Below are 20,002 nucleotides of genomic sequence, written 5' to 3' on the forward strand. Positions count from 1 at the left end.
AATTGTTCTGCCAAATGATTTTAAGCAACTGTTTTAATTGGGAAAATGAATTGGCTTGGAGCTTTCCACAGTCATAAAAATTTTCCCATTTTAGTTAATGATTTCAATTCCAGGGCAAAATAAACTGCTTTTTAAATATCTCAATTTGTTGAAACCTCTTCATTCTTTTTCTTTCTTAACATATGGTGCTGCTTCTTCTGTTTTCCATTACACATGGTATTGTATATCACTTGTTTAGATTTACCTATCTTCATTTCTTAATCTTGTTCAACACTGAAGACAACAAGATCATTTACACCATTTAAGAGCACCTGGCAACTTTCCATCCATGTTATGCCAAACTTTTCTAAAAATGCACACTCCTTTTTCAAGATTCATTGTGTTAAATGGTATGCATGCATATATATATATGATTCAAAAAAAGTAATTAACTAGGACTGAATGTATTGTCCTGTTGTTGGGTATCATCCGTAGATATGAACAGAGAAAAAAAGAAAAAAGAATTTTATCTTAAAATACATATAGTGCACAAATTTCAGAAAGTATTTTAAATCTGCTTCTAAGACTTTATTAAAAGCATATTCACTTTCATTAGAAATTACCATGCAGCAAAATTCCAAAAGCATGGGTTTCAACCTAGCAGTGATTCACATGAGAATTTCTGTTGAGCTGTTAAAATGTTCTGAAGTGTTTCAGTTTAATTCCATAATTATATACATATATATTTATATATTCATAACTTAACTAACTGTACATGAAATGCAGATGCAAAAGATGAAGGATGTTTAGAATGTTTCTATGTCCCACACCTGTGTTGGGGAATGTAAAAGATAAAATATTTCACAATTATAATATGGATGGGTGGTTGCCTCCCACAATCTTGCACATTGTTAATAGTGCATTTTTGACTACAGGATTTATGTATTTACTATGAAAATATGTAAATTTACTATTCCATGGAAGCTTCTGAAAAGTTTGAGATGAAATCACTTATGCAGCACAATCTGAAGAAAATGAAATCCTTCTGTTTGCAATGCAAATAAATGCTTTAAATTCTGGAATTAGAAAATCAAGAGATTAAAAAAGTGAACTATATGCTGAAAAACAAACTGCAGACATAAATTTACATATGCATACTGCAATTAGTAACACTTGTAGGAAATCCAGTCAGCTCAATTCTCCATAAATTTTAAATATAATATGTACATTTAAGTAACAATCAATTTAGTTCATTTTACACCTAGCAACTAAACAATCTTCCTCCTTTCTTTGATATTTTTAACAAGAATTCAAAACTTTAATTAAATTCAAAGTTTCATTCCCCCTTCCCCATCCCCAAAAAACGTTTATACTGCATAAATATTCGATCTTATACTATTATAATAACCTGGAGGAATGAAGGATACTAAGAAGCTAATCCTGTACCATATCATTACAGATTTTAACATAACTCCAAAGTTTAATTTTTTATTAATATACTTCTTGTTAACATTGTGCAAAGCATCACTATTTGCAGTGTATAAAAGGCCTTGAATGAATAAGATCATTGAACACATAGCATCAATTTTCAATAAGGTTTGCAGTGTACAAGAGGTTCACAAATTTTTAAATGAATAAGATCAAGGAAATAACTTATAATGTAAAATAAGCAAAAGAAAAATCTGGAAAAGCCCTTTTATTGCAGACCTAAGCAGCCTAATATATGTTAAACATTAAAAATGGCCAAAACCATAAAAGCATTTGTGTAGCCAAGGTTCACCAGGAATATATCTAAGTCAACATAAAAATATCAGTTCACAATAATTCTAGCTATTCAACTGATGAACAAGTAGTACCCCAATAAACTAAACTGTTAGAAAAGTATTGCTTTATTTACACAAAACAAGTCTTTCACAATAATTTCTTCAAAACAGACACTTCTACAACAGACTTCAAATGCTTAGCTTTAAGCAATCATCCAACAACTATGATACATGCTTTTCCTTTCAAAAACACAAATCTTCCTTAAATTTCTGTATATTAAAAAGCTATAGAATTTTCACAAAAAGGAAAAAAAAAAAATGTTACCTACCTTTTATTTAAGAAAGAGAGCATTTCTCTCTAACTGCCACTGAAGTGAAAGCCTTATATAAAAATCCCAAAAAGAAAATACACTTACTTGCATTTCCAGAATGATTAACTAATTTGAAAACAAGACCACCTTTTTATCAGATAAAATTCTGCTATCGATTAAAATATAAAATTCAATGATATATAACAATATATGTGGCACATTCCGAGAGGCTTTTATGTGGCAATCATACCCATTTAAATTATCTTCTATTATTATTAATTTTTACAACAAAAAACAGAACTCTCAGAAATCAAAATACATATTATTGAATTAAAAGTATAATAAATATACCTTCTCTGCTTTTCCTTTTGATAGCTGGAGATCCATCTGGATTCTTCGGCTTTCTCCCTAAATACAAAAATAATTTATAAAATTTTCAGCTTATTTACAGCGTCTACTTCTTTTATTACAACAGAACATGTTTATTTTATGCACTACACAAAAGAGAAAATTCATTGGATAAAAAAATTTAGGAAAAGATCTGACACCAATTAACTTTCAGAACTCGAAATTTTAATTTTAAGATTCCCCTCCCCCTCAAAAATATCTGAGGGGAAAATTTGATGAAAAATTGCACATATAAAATATATCGAAGAAATTTAGCATTTACAAAATAGCCAGAGTATAATTAAAAATTTTTAAGCATGAAAAAAAGTTTCATATGATTATTTATACATTTGACAGAACATCATGTCTTATTACATAAAATGGTTGTACCTATTACTAAATGAACTGATTTTTACAGCATATTTCCTACTGCCAAAATTTTGCTATTTTACAGAGATATAATAGTCAATCTCCCTTTGCCAAAAAAAGCATTGCTGACATACAATAAAAAAGCAACACATCTTTATGATGCAAATATTCATTAACATTGTCCATAATAATAAAAATATAATTATTTCATGCCATAAATGAATTAGATACCTTATGCTACATGGCTTGAGGGCCACCTAATTTACCACATTATTTTCTTATGCTAGTTTCCAGTCTCTATGATCTATCTCAATTACAGTTTCTATGATTTCAGTCACTCTGCTATAAAAGGGTTATTTAATCAATTATAGCAAAGCATCTGAAAGCTGCTTTGAAAACATTTGCTCAAAGAAACTGCCTCTAATTCCCATAATATAATGAGGGTGTAAGGTTATTATTTAAATTAACCAGTTATTTATAATATCAGCATTTCCTATAAATTCTCCTTCCAGTTTCCTCACCAGAATGTAAATGAGTTAGTCAAAGATTAGTCAAAGAGAATGTACATGAGTAAGTCAAAGTCTAAAATTTAAACTGACATTTCAGAATTTTAAGACACAGCAGGTTTCTGTCTACACATGCATGCTACATTTAGTTCCTGCCAGCTTTGATAACTGCAGTTAAATTGGTTTTGCATTATTCCACTGCTAACAATTTGATTGATGCTCCGGTTAGAATTCCTCAGCCAGCTTAGAGTACATTTAAATTCTGTAATCTTTGACTACTATTTCACATCTTAACTTGAATTTGACTATTCCTTTAGTTGCATCACAACAAGCTGTGGTTGACATTATTAGCACAAGAAACGCATTTATATTAGATTCCTGTTTAAATAAAAAGGTATCTAAAACGTTTTCATGGCTCGTGGTTATTTCAGACATAGTGCACTTTATGTCTGATGGGGTTATTAGTTACAGATTTAAAAAAAAAAAAATCCCCATAACAGAAAACATAAAAATGCCATGCAGCCAGCCCATTTCCTGAGACTCAAAGCTAGATTACACTCCCAGTGTTCCAGCATTTTTACTTGCATGGCCAACAATGAGTGCTTTTGCAAAATAAACATACAATCGAATTCAAGTATAACAAACCCGACTTAAAATGAACAAACCTCTTGGACCTGTCCAATTTCCTATACACTTAAAATGTTAATTAATACTGTTGTGATGAACTTCCAAAGGTATGAAAAACAGATATAGCAAATTGTATGGATCGTTCCGATTGTAACTTTTTTTGTATTTTTCAGGAGTTTCTACACATTTCAAGTAAAAATTTACTGACCCTTAAAATCATCCTCAAATTCCATTTGTAAACGGAAACATCTTTACACTACTTTTATTCTATCTTCATGCTCCTTTTTTCTGTGTTCTAAACAAAGGCTCTGCAAGGCAGGTGTGAACCTAATTCTAGCAGAATGAAGACACAATAAGCATATCTTAAGGACACCATAACGCGTTCATGGCACTGAACCAAAGAATGTGAACAGATTCTCTGATTTGAGTCAAATTCTTTAATTAAAAGTTGTCAGACTGAATTCTATTCAAAGCTGATGCCATAACTAATTCTAGTAGAATGAGGACACAATAAGCATATCTTAGGACACCAGAAGGTGTGCATGACTCTGAACCAAAGAATGCGAATGGATTCGCTGATTCAATTCAAACTCTTTAATTAAAAGTTGTTAGACTGAATTCTATTCAAAGCTGATGCCATAATGGAAACCCTGAAATTTCTGCTATTCGAGGGGAAAAGGATCTGCTTAAAGCTTTTCTTTTAGGAAAGGTGTTGTGCATTCGTGGACCACATTTTTCAAAGCAAGACGCATGAACATTCATGATGAATCTAGGAGTGGTAGTTCTTCTGCAGTAAGTGATGATATCATCAAGGATACTGATGACGAAGTTCATGAGAACCACCAATTTACAATGTTGGAATTTTTTAAACATTTCTCTGACTGTTTTATAGGAGGCAGGCACTTGAAAATTAAGACTACCAGAAGTTTTATGCTTAGTGAGTCCTAAAAATGCTTATGGAGATCCACAAAACCATTCGACTGAGCTTTGCCTTAAACTTTCTTTCCTACTATAACACAGAAGAGTTTACTAACAGTGGCTGGTGACAAGACGTGGGTGGTATATCTGAATGCTGCGACGAAACAAAAGTCAACAGCATGGGGTCATACCAGTTCTCTAAATAAGCTGAGGAAAACCTGTCAGACTTTGTCAATGAGAAAAGTTATGACTACCATCTTTTGGAATGATATGAAACCTGGTACTTATGATGTTTATTGTAACACTTTGAAGAAATTTAGAACAGCTATTGAGAGCAAATGTCACAGTCTGCTGACATCTGGCATTGAAACTTTACATAGCATTACTCATCACAAGTCACTTCAAGGTTTGTAGCACCTTGAAGAAATTCAGAAGAGCCATCGAGAACAAATGTCACAGTCTGCTGACATCTGCAGTGTGCTTCTGCATGACAACACTTGCTTTTATACTGTTTGGTAAACACAAGACCTTTTGCTCCAATTTTGATTGCACAAAAGATCTTGGCTCTTTCCGATTTTCATCCGTTCAATTCATTTGAAGAATTAACTCGATGACCAGCACTTTGCTGACAATGGGGTTCTTGAAATTGCTGTGGCAGGTTAATTAAAATCCCAGTTGGCAAAATTTCATGCAGAAGCGAATTTTAAGTTGGTGAAGCACTAGGACAAATGCTGAATTTACATAGCATCTATGTTGAAAAATAGAGTACGTCCATACTTTTCAGATAAAAAATGAAAGTACTTGATGAAATTGAGAAAACTGTATGTGCCATAAGCTGCAGTATAAACTTTAAATTAGATTAAAAATACAAATAAAAATATGAATAAGTCAAATTACTTGAGAATTTAGTGTTACTGGAAAAGAATTAATGCAGGGTGATAATAAAACAACCATAAAAAAATGAAGTAAATGAAGAAAAATGGTAACTTGTAAAATGCAAATCAAAACAGTAAATAAGAGATTTAAAAATCTTCCAATAATAGAAATTACCTACCATGACTCGTAATGGTTGATTGCATGTCATGTGCTGCCTGCCCTCCAATGAGACAGCACAACAGACAATTTCTATTATCAACAGGTTTTTCATGTCCTATTTACTGCTTTAATTTTGATTTTTGCAATTTAAAATTTTTCTACCTTTGCTTCATTTTCTGATGGCTATTTTACAGTCTCCTGCTTTTAGTTTCACTTATACATATTCTTAAGCAACTTCGTATCTAATTTAAAGTTTTATATCTGTACATATATTTAATGAAATATACACATATAGTTATCAATGCATACATACATATGTACTTATACATTGATAAATACTACATATGTTTATCAATCTACATCAATACGTATACACTTATTTTTAAAATGCTCAGAGCTGTAACTAGAAATCTTGGCCACTAACAGAAGCCCACATTATATAAAAGGATCAACAAAAAGAAAGCGGATGAATTTGAAGCCTTTAATTAGTTATAGCACACATATTCTCAAATTCTGCACCAAATCAAAAACTCACAATATATGCATATGGGTCATTGTCATATCTTAATAAATAATACCTTTTTTCTTTATTCTAGCTGGGTAAGATAGGTCTTCTACATATGAAGCAGGATCAAGGTCTAAACCACACGGACTATTGTGCGTGGCTGTGATTACTGATGTTGGAATGGCTGGCTGATGTCCACCTCCTAGCGGCGAGTGTAAGCCTGAGGAGGATGGGATGCCAGTTGTTGATGAGGATGGAGAACAAACACTGTTGTTGCTGTTCCTTGTGAGAGCAAGGGGTAGTGGTGACATTGGAGCACCATGATGTGTAGTACTAGAAACTTGAGGATGAGGATGATGACCAGATAGATGTGCCTGTAGCTGTGAGATGGAAGTTGCATGCAGCGTGTGACCCAGAGGATGATTTGACGTTGGAGAGAGATTACTGTATGTGCTGTGTGGCTTTTGAGAGTTAGAAGTGTCAAAATACCCGTTGTGCTGTTGTAATTGTTGTTGATGCTGCCGTTGTTGCTGCTGGTGGTGGTGCTGTTGATGTAGCTGCTGCTGTTGTTGTTGTTGTTGTTGTTGTTGTTGTTGTTGCTGCTGCTGTTGATGATGATGTTGCTGTTGCTGTTGTTGGTGCTGTTGTGTTTGTTGTGCATGATGATGGTTATTTAATCTGTGATGTCTGTAATATGGTTGCGTTTGGCCAGGAAATGCAGATACGGGAAGAAGAGGATCTGTAAATACATGAAGACAGTTAAAAGTTAATGTGTGTTAAAACAGCAATCCATAAAGACATCAATGTACTTTGCAAAAAATGAATAGCACATTTATTAAAGGCACTTTATATATCAGTTTTATGAGTTGCTGCATTAACATAAATCAAGATTTTTATGTTTAAAAAAGTTAAAAGATCAATAGCATTTAATGAAAAATATTTTACCTAAATTTCATGAAACATTTAAGAAATGTGTAAGCAATTTACCTTATAATCTGCAATTAAAAAAATCAACTGAATAATGTAAGCAAAGCATCAAAATCCAAACCTTAAACTATTCCTGAATTTAATATTAAAGCAACATATTTACATTTTAGAAAAATCTGCTGATTATTATTAGTATTATTATTATGCCACAGATACAGTTAACTCAATTTGGATTAGCTTTTCAGTATTCTTTAAATTCGAATTATCCTTCTGTCTCTTTTGCTCAATGAATGACACCATATGCGAGTTAATTTTTAATGCAATATAACTGTTATATGATTATTGCCCCCTAAAAGGAGACAAGATGTCTCTTGAAATATATAAAGCGTTCTAAAATTCCTTATTCTGAGGCTGAAGTTTCTCAGATTTTAAAAAAACCAGAGTAATAATATATAAACCAGTATAGAATAATCAATATAACTTGGAGGTTATATCTTTAATTCATACTGTTGCAAAATTAAACAAATACTAATTTCTCATACAAGAATAATCTGCATACGGTGAGCCTGCACTGGACAGCAGAATCTAGGGGCGGCAAAATTTTTAGGATTTAGGAAAGAACGGGGCAGTAGAATTTTGGAGTTTGCATCAGATGGCAAAAAATCTAGTACCAGCCCTGCCTATCATTCATAATATACTACACACTTCCTGAACACTTTATGTTTGCAAAATATGATACATAGCTCACAGTTATAATCTGACTACTTTGAAAACAGCCTGATCAAGAAATTGATTTTAAGAGAATGAGTTCATTTAGCACAGGCTTGTCTGCTAAATGCTGGGCATGTCATAAAAATTCCAACTTACTATACCACCTGCACTCATAGCTCAAGATAAGATACAGCTTTTATTTTCATAATTGGTATCACATGACTTAAACTATTCGCTAAAAAAAAATCTTCCCTGTGAACGTTCATTCTAAAATTCATGCAGACCAAGACTGTTCTTGAAGTTATTGGACTAGCTCATCCCATCAACAAAAAAGCTTATTACTCTTGATATAGATGATGATTCTAACATTCTAAAGTCTACGCACAAAAAGGAAATGGTGGTGGAGAGCAGAACCTTTTTTAATGCAAGTAGCTAACAGAGATTTAATTTATAAGTATATTAAACAAACTGCACAGAATTTTGAAAAACCAGGAAATAGTACAAATTTACCATAAAACTATATAGAAAAACCTTTGCAGCTGTTTGTCTGGCCACACTGCACTTGCATTGTGCTGTATGTCAGCTCTCAGCAATCACAAAACATTATTTAAATATTGTATTGATAGGTTACAGTTGGTTGGTTACTGGAATATGGGAAAGCATGTAAGGGTAATTTGCCTGAAGGGAGGAATGCCTTCATGAATAAGATTTTTGCACAGTTTTATAATTAGTCTAAAAGGTTTTTGTCTCTGAAGGACTATTGTTTTCATTTTGCGATTTTTCACTGAATCACTAGAAATGTCCGTTTCACTTTTCAAACTGTTGCCACCAAATGTTAGAGTCCTGCATTATATTTGAAAAAATTAAATAATGAAAAATCTGCATAAATGTATGTATATTTCTCGTATTGTGATACAACAACAGTACATAGAGCCATCAAATTTTGAATGACGTAATCCTCCTATAAATATTGGCATGTGGAAGACCAAATTTGAAATTTGTTTTATTATCGATTTCATATTTTGTAAAACTTTAACGAAGTTTTGATTAACAAACTTAAGGATTTCAAAGCAAGCAATGGCAACACTCTACAGGAGTAAACATTTTTATCTCCAGCACGCGGAACTGTATATCAGAAATTCTAAAGATATGCTCATTTTAAAATTATTTTGCGACATTGCTATTGAATTGAATTTTATGGTTTAAGTGCAAAGAACATGATATTTAATAAATAAAGGTAACACACAAAACGTTAAAAAAACAGCCCTTTGGACATAATTTAAAATCTAAAATCTTTCAGATTTTTTTTTTTTTTTTTTTTAATTTTAAGAATTAAACTTACACTAACTTCCTTTTGCTTATTAAAAATATCTATTTTTATAATGATAACGCTCATATCACATTTCACGCTTGTTTAATTAATCAGACAGCTGCTTAAAGAGTTTTAAGAGGTAAACACACCCAAAAAGATCTTTCATGGATGAAGAAAACCCTAATTCTGATTTCACATTCTAAGCCATTTTAGATGATATTAAAAGGACAGACTATTTTGAGCATTCCAATTAAAAAACTCCAGAGATAAAAGATTCACTTTAAACTAATTGTTATTGCACAGCCTGTCATAATACAGAATGCTTCAAAAAGCACCATACCAAAAAAATTAGTAGCCATAATATTTACTATAATATTCAGGAAAATAATACTGTTTTCAAATACTTTACAAAGACCTGACAAGATATAAATACATTTTATAATTTGATATAAGCTTATGTAATAAGCATACCACAGACGAAGAGTAATTCTAAGTAAAGAATCCATGTTTGAAATAAACACATTTGCAAATGATTGATTGTAAAGCATATGAAGGCTATCGGCTTCAGTTGAGGGATATCTTTGTAAGCAACTTTCTAAGGAAATCTTACTCATACCCATGTTATGCCAAAAGAAACCAGGAAAATTCAAACAATACAATGTCACTAAAATAAAACCTGGGATAATAAAACTACAACTTTAGTCACTCAGCTGCCAGCAAACAAAGGAAACATTTGAGGGCCTTTTTTTTAATAAAACACTTTTAATCTTGTTACTATTATTAGAGTGTATTTTCAACATTCATTTCTGCACTTTTTTATAATTTTTATCTTGTAAAGAAATTATTAAGTTTCTACATTTTAATAAACACCAAGAAAGAACTTTTACCGTATTTTTAAAGGCAGGTGTTAAGTGCTGCCATCTAATGATCTAAAACAGAACTATTTCTTAACTAAGTCAAATTATAACACCGTCAGTTGTTAAAAACCTTTGAAATCAATCATTAGTAATATCAGTTTAAACAGTCATCAAATGATATTATGCAAAGAATTTATTCAACAGCTTTCAAAGCCCCAAAATAACTTTAGAATTTCTGATAGAGTGCTTGACGATGCCATGCATATTTTTATATTCACTATATTATTTCTTTAAAACTGGCTCCTTAAAATAGTTATCACAATATATATATATATATATATATATATATATATATATATTGTGATAACTATTTATATATATATATATATATATATAATATATATATATATAATGATTTTAATGAGTCTAGGTAATGGTATTTCATAAAAGTATTGAATATTTCTAATTAAACATCTTATGATTTTATTACATTTTTATTTAAATCAGTCACACGATTAAAGTAGAAAACATATTCTCAAGAACTGTGTTTAATGCTTTTAATTCACTTAGTTTATTACTTAGCACCCTTCCAGATTAAATTTGGAAGTGTCTTAGGCTTTACTGAATGGCACTGTTTATTCATTTTTAGGCTACAGCTAACAGTAAGAACAGATTAGAAAATTCTAGAAACTGGAATTGAAAAACTGATACATGACTTATGTAGAATTTTTGCCAGCCAACCATATGTGCTAGTACTAATGTATCCTTAAACATTTCATTCGATTTCACTGGCAGAACTCGAGGGGGGTATACTTTTGGTTCGTCCGCCATTTTTTAATTGAATTAGCCGGCATGATAAAAACTGAATATAATGGTAGCGCGTTTGACTCCAGATCCTATCTCACTACACAAATGCTAGCTGTACTTATACAAATGCAGTCGCACTTTTAAAGTCCCTTACGGTTAAGAATATTAATAATAAATAATTACAGATTAATAATATTAACGACTGGAATGTTATTAATAATTTAATATAGTTTACGAATAAACAGCTGAAATTACTGTACTTTAATTCACGAGCAATACATTGTAGTTTAATTGCTCTAACTACAGCGTACGGCTCGGAAAGTTCAAATTTCTGTAAAATTAATTACTCCTTCCGTTATACTCCGCGCACTATTTCCTCATTTTAGTTAACAAAGCAGAGTTATAATTAGTATGATCAAGTTAAATGCTTATTAAGTGCAGTTCGACAAGTAAGTAAACTCGTTCTCGATCAAGATACATATATCACATTTGAAGACATAGATGCAAATCAGGGTAAAAATAATAAAAAGTCTAGAGAGAACTGACATGAAATAATTAAAATTAAAAAAATGTGTAATCACATAGCTGATAGCTATATAAACATACGAAATGTACTATAAAAATTTCGAATCAAGGATTTGTTCATTTCTGCGACACTAGACGGCGCCACTGAATATGCTTAAAAGTGATCTCTTTCTGCAGTAACGGTAACCTTGAAAGGTGTATTGACACCGGACGAGCCATGCTTTCTTGTTTTTGTTAGCAGTCGCGTACAGGTGGACCGCTAACGTCAAAGAGAAACCTTCTGATTGGCTGATAAATGGGGAAAGCACGCCAATAACTGAACGTAATTAAGATTGGTTAGATAATCTTCCGTTCGCGGAATCGCAAAGCTTTCAAACTAGAAGCGGAAATGAGAATACTTGCGGGGAGAAAGGGGAAAACTTTCATTTGGATTGGGTTATTTACATTTTAAAAAAAGTGCACGAAGTCTTATCTGCTTACGCTGCATCCCAGTTTGATCGCGAGAACCTTGAGGGGATAGAAAAAATAATGCGAACCAAAATAATGTGACACACTGCATAGCAAAGCATACATATTCTTGAATAATTATGAATTTTACAATTTGAGCACAGTACATAGGGGGGGGGGAGGGAATGAGGTCTTAATACAACAGTCCAAGAGGATATTTCTACTGCAGTTAGTTAGTTAAAAGTCCCATCGCCCCAGGGAAGAGGATTATACGCGGTCATCCTAGATGTGTTTCAAGAGGAGAAAACGTCAATTACTTTAACGGAGAGGAAATATGTGAGATTCCTGGGAAGTATTTAAAAGAAGACAAACGCGAAAACCGATTTTTCCCCCTTTCTTTCCCTTTTCCTCATTTATTAGGCAAGAAACGAAATAGTTCGTAGGGCGAAAACAAGAATTCAGTTGCAGAATTACGCTATTTTAAAATATATGATACGTGATCTTATCTTAGATTCAGTTACAGGAAAAAATTCATACGTTTATTTTTTAACAGTAAATATTTTCAAACGAATAGCAGTTTAATCATATGTTTTCGTAGTTAAACGATATGTTTGGCACCATAATTTTTTTTTTTTTTTCACTTGAAACAGTTTATTTTCAATAACCGAATTAGGACCAAATTTATAGCTAAGAACTCAATTTTGAGACTTATACATTAAAAAAGTATGATTAAAATGGGTATGTCAATAAAACTCTTCAGTATAATTTACTTTCAAAATAGCATCTATATAAGATAAAATTCTTTTTTCAAACACAGCATTCAGTGGGACTGTATGTACCAATAACAAAGTCATAAATCATTAATTATTTTGGTACTCTGCAAAACGAAATCTATAAAAGGCTTCGTTAGATATGATTTAATGCATGATAAAAGCAGTTCACATTAGAACTCTGAGTAAATAGATTAACAAGCTTCGATGAAACGTTTTCAGATCCATAGTCCACACTGAAAAATTGGCTACAGGATCCACTAGCTTCGAAAAATTACCAGTTTAATAATATTTCTTATCAATAAATTACTATAAAATTACTTATATTACTGCAATTTACATGTAGAAAGCTAAAACATGCAAAAAGCTCAGCTTCACCTTCACAGCGTGTTCGATGCCATTTACTTCCCATTTACGTCGTTAAAAAAATTGGTCAAAAGTTATTTTGACTTGAGAAAATGTTATATGAACATGCAACTTCATGCTTTCGAATTGAGACAAAGGGAAAATCTGATTAGAATTTTGTCGTTAAAAATGTGAAATGCATTTTTGAAAAATGCACGTGTTTATTATCTCGATCTCACTGTATTCATGAAAATTTTATGAGCAAAAATCAAACCCCAGTTTTCTCATCTGTGGTTGCATCTATTTGGCAGACGATATAGCGGCTAGCGCAGTCTGATTCTCACACCAGTAGGTTCGGATCCAATACATTATATACGGAATATGTATGGGCAATACAGAATTAAGAGCACGGGCGATTATATACAACTGCTTTTTTATATAATATCTCTGAAATACTAAGGCCACTTACAATCGATCAAGCTGATTTCTTGGCAGGGAAAGAGAGATGTTTTTCTCAGGATTTTACTTCTCATGGTACTTTTCGTCAAAACTAAGGTTGAGCTTAGGTAGATAAGACTTCGTGTACTTTGCCTAAATTAAATAATTGTTTCAATCTCTATCCGGCCATTACTCTCGATGCGGATTTCCAGCAAAATGCATTTAATTCATGTAATATCACAGCTTGGTTCGAATCACAGGTAACTTAAGGAACACTTAAAGGACTCATTGATAATCTTGCCTAATTCGTGTATCTTGGAAAATTCTTGGTGACATTTGGGAAGGTGCCAAGAAGTACGCACTGCTTCTCCAAATTTATGGCGAGAAATAGATTCCAAACTTATTTTGTTCTATAGAATGTTCCGGAAGATATCGTAACGAACTGCTCAATTTAACAACATTTAAGGCTCACTAATCAGAGCAAATGTATTTGATTTAAATTCAAAAAGCAGAATTTAACTATTTAGAGAACGAAAGAAAAACAAACATTTCCGTACTTGAGTTATTAATTTACCCAGTGATTAATGAGAGATTATGCTATTAATATTTCTATACTTGGGAATTTTTAGCCACACCACTAACAGTTAATCAAGCTATCTCGCACTGTTCTCTTTGTGATTTTGATTTAATTTAATAATTGTTAGCTGGTTTATCCGATTACGGCCAAACACACAAGGGCTCTAAGGCGCACATGCCTTCGTGGAAGAATTTCTAACCGAAAATCGCTGCTATTCTCATTAAACATACGGAAACATATAAAAACGCTCATACTGTCAGTTCATTCGTTCAGCCAGCCAGTAAAATAAATATAGTACATATGTTACTAGAAAAAGTAACCACTTTAAAAGTCAGGCAGCGGTTGACATTTCACACGCATTAATGCCATGCATTGGAAAATAAACATATCGTAATAATAAAAGTCATTTTTTTAGCAATTCAAATCTTTTCTTTAAACCTCGATAAAATGCTTATATTAATGTTTATTTCCCAAATAAAAGTGGGAGCCAAACTTGCTATTAACTATGCGTAAAACTATGAAAGACAACTGCATACACGTGCGTGCACTTCCGTCGAATGTTATATCAGTTTAGAACTGAAAGGCGTAAAACAAAGAGCAATTTAAATTTCAGCAAATTTATTAACGCTCAAAAAGAAAGAAAAAAAATATTTGCTTTTATCATAATGTTTAATCACAAAATTCATTACTATCTAGTTATATAGTACTAAATGTTGTAAATGAATACTTTCGAATTAAGTTAAGGTTAACAAAATGTCACAGAAAAATGTTCAAAAGAAGAAAATAACAGTGCCACCAAAGAAGAGAGATTAATTCTATCATGTCACTTTCTCCATGATACTGTTGTATAAAACAAGTTTTTTTCTTCCCCAAAATGTGACCATGAATTTTAAAGAAAAACAAAGAACAAGAAAAAGAGCGGATGACTACAGCAGCGCCCTCGGACGGCTGACACTGAATTAGAACGTTGACATTACGTATGACCCTCATGCCTTAACCTTCGGACGTCACACCTGCGAGATCATCAAACCGCGATGTTAAAAGAATAGAATGAACTACGCAACTTTTAAGCAGCATGTTGTCCCATGATTATCCATCAGTACCCACCCACCCCCCGGCAACAGTAGATAACATTGATAGATTTTGCAATGGAAAATTAAAGCATTTCTCAATTATTCATAATCAAAAAGAGAAACAAGCTTGAAGTTTCCCTTTCACCACCATGATATGAATAACATTATTACAAAAATTATACCATCCTGAAATATTAATTCAGTACCCAATTGATTTAAAACTTAACATATTACTTCTCAAAGCTCACATAATGTGGGTTGATACTGAAAGGTTCACAGTTTACTTACCGCCAGTAGGTACTAAGGCCCTATTTCGAAGGAAAAGTTACGCTGGTAAAACCAGCAAACAAAAAGTCACATTTGAACAACTAAAAACATAAAGGCAAATCAAATGCAAAGACAGTTAAACCTTTGTTGTCCGTTAAATTGAATTATGGCAAACAACACTAGAATTTTTTTTTAAAGACATGATTAGTAAATTAATGCAGAAGATATGAAAACCCCTTAATAATAACAATAAATTAAAGCAAATTTTTCCGTTTCAATGATTAAACATCTGTTAGGTTTAGTGCATGCTGTCGTCTTCTGCTTACTTATTCTACGTTTATTTGGTAAAGTTTATGAGGAATCATGATTGAGACATGAGGACATTTGTCATTGGTTGTACACCAATGAGTTAGTGACTAGATAGATCAGCCAAATATCATCTAAATATTGTTCGAAAAATTTCAGGAGATTTTTATGATATTTGGAATCTAACTTTTATGCTACTTTTGACCTTCAAAATCTAAGTTTTTGGACAAATACGAGCCATTTGAAATCGTAATTAGCACCAGAAGAATGAATAACTGTCTCATTCAACGTTGGTAATTCCCCATATAAGCTTCATTGGTGCTAGGGGGAAAAAGTCACTAAAAGAAATTACAAGGCAAATGAAAGAAACGTTCTCACTCATTTTACGAAAGTGTTATGTAAATCTGAGACACACCAAGAAACTCGTTAAGCACGGGAACCATGCTTCACATGCCATAATTTATTTTTCAAGAAATTTCCCGCAATTTATTTTATTATTTGATTTAATAAGCATCAATAATTACTTACATGGTTAACAGATTTACTTTTTTTTTTAATTTACTGAGCCGGAAAAAGATGTATTTGTTTTTTAAATCTGTTTCAGAACATACTGCATTTTTAGAATTTTTGTTTTTAACTCCTGAATGTTTCAGAGATCTGAAAAAATATTCAAAAAATAATACAGGATTTCAGAACAGCTTTTTATGAAAAAAAGTCATTTTACATTAGGCCTAATATAACAACACTTCATACACAATATGCTTCTATAAATGCTCACCGTTTTACAAATTGTTAGAAATATAAAACTAGTATTCAAGGAAACCCTAAAGTTAAAAACGGGAATAGAAATACAATAGTTCTAGATAATGGCACTTCCCACTTTTCAGCATCTCAAGTTTTACCGTTTCCAGTTCTTCAGACTTAGCAGTCTTATACTAAAAAGTAAATAAAAAATTTATAACTACTGTATATATATGTGTGTGTGTGTGTGTGTGTGTGTGTGTGTGTAATAAGATGACTTGGTGAAAAAAAGTTGCAAACGATTGTTAGATTGTTAGTTAGAAATTTGACACTCGAAGACGTGGTCGCTGATTTTGGAAACATAATTTTTTCCATGATAATTCACATCATCACTATGGGTGCGCTACGCATCCCACAATTTTATACAGTTTACATCTTTAAACAATGGACGAAATTAGACTCCGTGGCTAGCGGCAATTCGACACAAGCGTCTAGAAGCAGAAGTGAAGAGCGAAGAAGGGGTAGTTGCGACGCAATTACCTTTTATACCGAATTCCATTTCAAATCACATAACAGATTAATGTCCAGAATGCCCAGATGACGGATTCAGATTTCCTGGATAAGTGCGCATCAGAACTGCAGGGAGTTTTAGTTACAAAATTATTGCTTTGTTAGTTTTAGAATGAAGACGGAGGTTAAAAGGTTATTATTAATTTATTATTTGAATGATAAATATTTTACACACACACACACACACACACATATATATATATAGAGAGAGAGAGAGAGATAATTTATTATTAGAAAAGTTTTATATATATATACAAGGTGGGGCAGAGCAGTTTGCTTACTTTGAAATTCAATAAAATAAAAAGTAATGCATATATATATTTAATTCTTTGAACAGCATCAAGTACAACATGTAAAGTTTATGTTCACACTGATTTAAAGATAAATCAAGCAGATGGCGTCCATTATTGTCAACAAACTGCGTTAATATAACTCGGAAGTTTCGTTCAACCCTTTCCAGCACATCGACGGGTATGTTGGCTATAGCTTGATGAATGTTGCATTTCAAGTGAGCCAGTATTCTAGGAGGATCGTTATAAACAACTGATTTTAGATAGCCCCATAGAAAATAATCACAGGGGCTAAATCAGGCGATCGTGCTGGCCACTGAAAATCGCCCTTCAAAGAGATGAGACATTCTGGGAAGTGTTGCCCCAAAACAGTCATTAACACCCGAGCTGTAAGTGCCGTGGCACCGTCCTGCTGGAACCATACATCTCTCACATTCATCTCGTTGAGTTTTGGTTAGAACTCCTCAATCATGCGTACATAACAATCAGAAGTCACTGAAATGGCCCTTCCCCCCCCCCTTCAAAAAAAATCATGGTCCAATTATCCAACTCGCGAGATTGCTCCCAAACGGTTACGCGTTCTGAATGTAAGTGACGCTGGTGAAGTTGACTAGGGTTATGAGGACTCTAATAGGGCATGTTCTGCTTATTTACCGATTCCAAAAGATGAAAGTGTGCCTCATCACAGAATAAAAGACGCACGTCGCCAGGCATTGCAAGAAGCGCTTCACATGAATTTTCCCTAGCAATAAAATCACATGGATTAAGTTCCTACACTGTAGCCAATTTGTAGGGATGAAATTTCATTCTTCATGCAGGAGTCGCCTCACAGATAGAGCACACAACACAACAGCAGCAGCATGTTTCCGAGCATAGTGCTGAGGAAATCGCAAAGCAGAAAGCCTTATCATGTCTATGTTTTGTGGTGACCTTTCTGTTCGTGGAAGCCCAGGTTTCCTCTTCCTCACATCACCAGTTTCCCTGAAGTTGTTTACCCGCGAAACAATCGGTTGGCGACACGACCCATATGACCACGGGGCGCAATATTGAAATGGGCATGGATTGAGCGACCGTTACAAAAGTATGCCTCGACAGCAAACGCCCGCTCCTCTTTCGACCACTCCATGATGCTAAATGAACCAAACGGGCTAAAATTTTACGGCCCGATTTCTCGAATGTGCCTACCCCCCCCCACACCTTTTTCGAAGCATCCGTCGCTCTAGGGCGCCAAATTTAAATAAGCAAAATGCAACATTCGCCAAAATAACCGTCAATGTGCTGGAAAGAATTGAACAAAACTTCCGAGTTCGATTAACGCAGTGTTGGGACAATAATGGACGCCATTTGCTTTATATTATCTTTCAGACATAAACTTTACATGTTGTACTTGATGCTGTTCAAAGAATTAAATATATATATATGCATTATTTTTTCTTTTATTGAATTTCAAAATAAGCAAACTGCTCTAAGCTACCCTGTATCATCTCCAAAGAATATTGATTTATTACTTGGCAGCTTTAGCCCAAGTACTGGGCTTTTTAAATTACTCATAATTACTTGTTTACCTAGAATTTTCTTTCTAATTTATATATATATATGTAAAACGTAAAGAGTACTAAAAGAAATTAAACTAAAAATGGCTCAAAAGAAAAGCACATCTTAACGCTAAAAGAGGTTCAAAACTTAAAACCAACCTTGGGAAAGGAGCAACTTTTAAGGTCTGTTTCATCAAGTTTCTTTTCTGGACACTTCCCCATGGGCTGTTAAGACCTCCCAAGCTCTTGAGAACGGTTTTAACAGGGCATGCAATTTTAAGGAATAAGCGATCAATCTTTCTGGCGATAGTAAGCAACCAAAGTTGAGGTACGATGCTGTTTATTCCAAATACCTTTCCCAAAAAGAGGATGAAAACAGAAAGAAAAAGTTGCACCGTCGAGGGGAAAGAGCAAAAGGGACTTGCGGTTGTGCAACTGAGGGAAAAGACCGGAAATGACCTTCGACTTTTAGCGGGGGAGAATGCCCCACGGAATTGTGGGTCGTAAGGGGGTGGGGTGAATGGAAGAAGGAACCCAAGACGAAGGTTTCACAAAATATTTCCTCCACCGGCTGAGTTTAGAGGTAAAAAACATTTTATGGCACACCTAAGAGATAAAAATAAAAGTTTTCCCCTTAACATTTACTGGCAAAGCAAAAATGAAATAATGCAAGTACTTATCTGTCTGGTCAATATGCACTTACTTTTCGCGAAATGATAGAAACTGCCTTCTTTTCGTGATCACTTCGTCATTAGTTACTTCCTAAACATCTCATCGCAGGAAGCAGCAATCAGCAATAATCACGAAAAGCTTTATGCTGAGTAAGATTTTAACAAAATATGCACACTATGTCGATATCAGATGGCCATTAGCAAAGACGATAAACTAACTTCCATAGGGCTCGTATGTCAATGTTTCCTTTCTAATACGTGGGGTTCATCTATTCCTCTCTATTACTCACACAATGTCAATTGGTATCGCTATTGTTCCATCAAATGTCCATTGTATATATTTGAAACTATAAATACAAATACAACAAAGTATACGGTAAAATAGATCTCTACCACCTCTACAACCACTCCTCACACTTTCGCAACCGAATTT

The 20,002-nt window shown here is 33.2% G+C and overlaps 1 protein-coding gene across 4 annotated transcripts in view; it reads right to left on the minus strand.

The window, feature by feature from the left end:
- The window catches only part of Eip74EF (Ecdysone-induced protein E74), a 560,026-nt gene that overhangs the window by 8,812 nt on the left and 531,212 nt on the right, over window positions 1-20,002 (minus strand). For all 4 annotated transcript variants that reach the window (XM_085809754.1, XM_035350255.2, XM_085809753.1 and 1 more), the window contains 2 exons: window positions 6,474-7,139; window positions 2,405-2,461 (listed from right to left, as the gene is read on the minus strand). In XM_085809754.1, the coding sequence (XP_085665880.1) occupies window positions 2,405-2,461; window positions 6,474-7,139 (723 nt within the window). The remainder of the gene's footprint in view (window positions 1-2,404; window positions 2,462-6,473; window positions 7,140-20,002) is intronic.

Source organism: Stegodyphus dumicola, chromosome X2, assembly GCF_044657685.1.
Source record: "Stegodyphus dumicola isolate Sdum_Otavi_A_Nest chromosome X2, ASM4465768v1".
NCBI lineage: Eukaryota > Metazoa > Arthropoda > Arachnida > Araneae > Eresidae > Stegodyphus > Stegodyphus dumicola.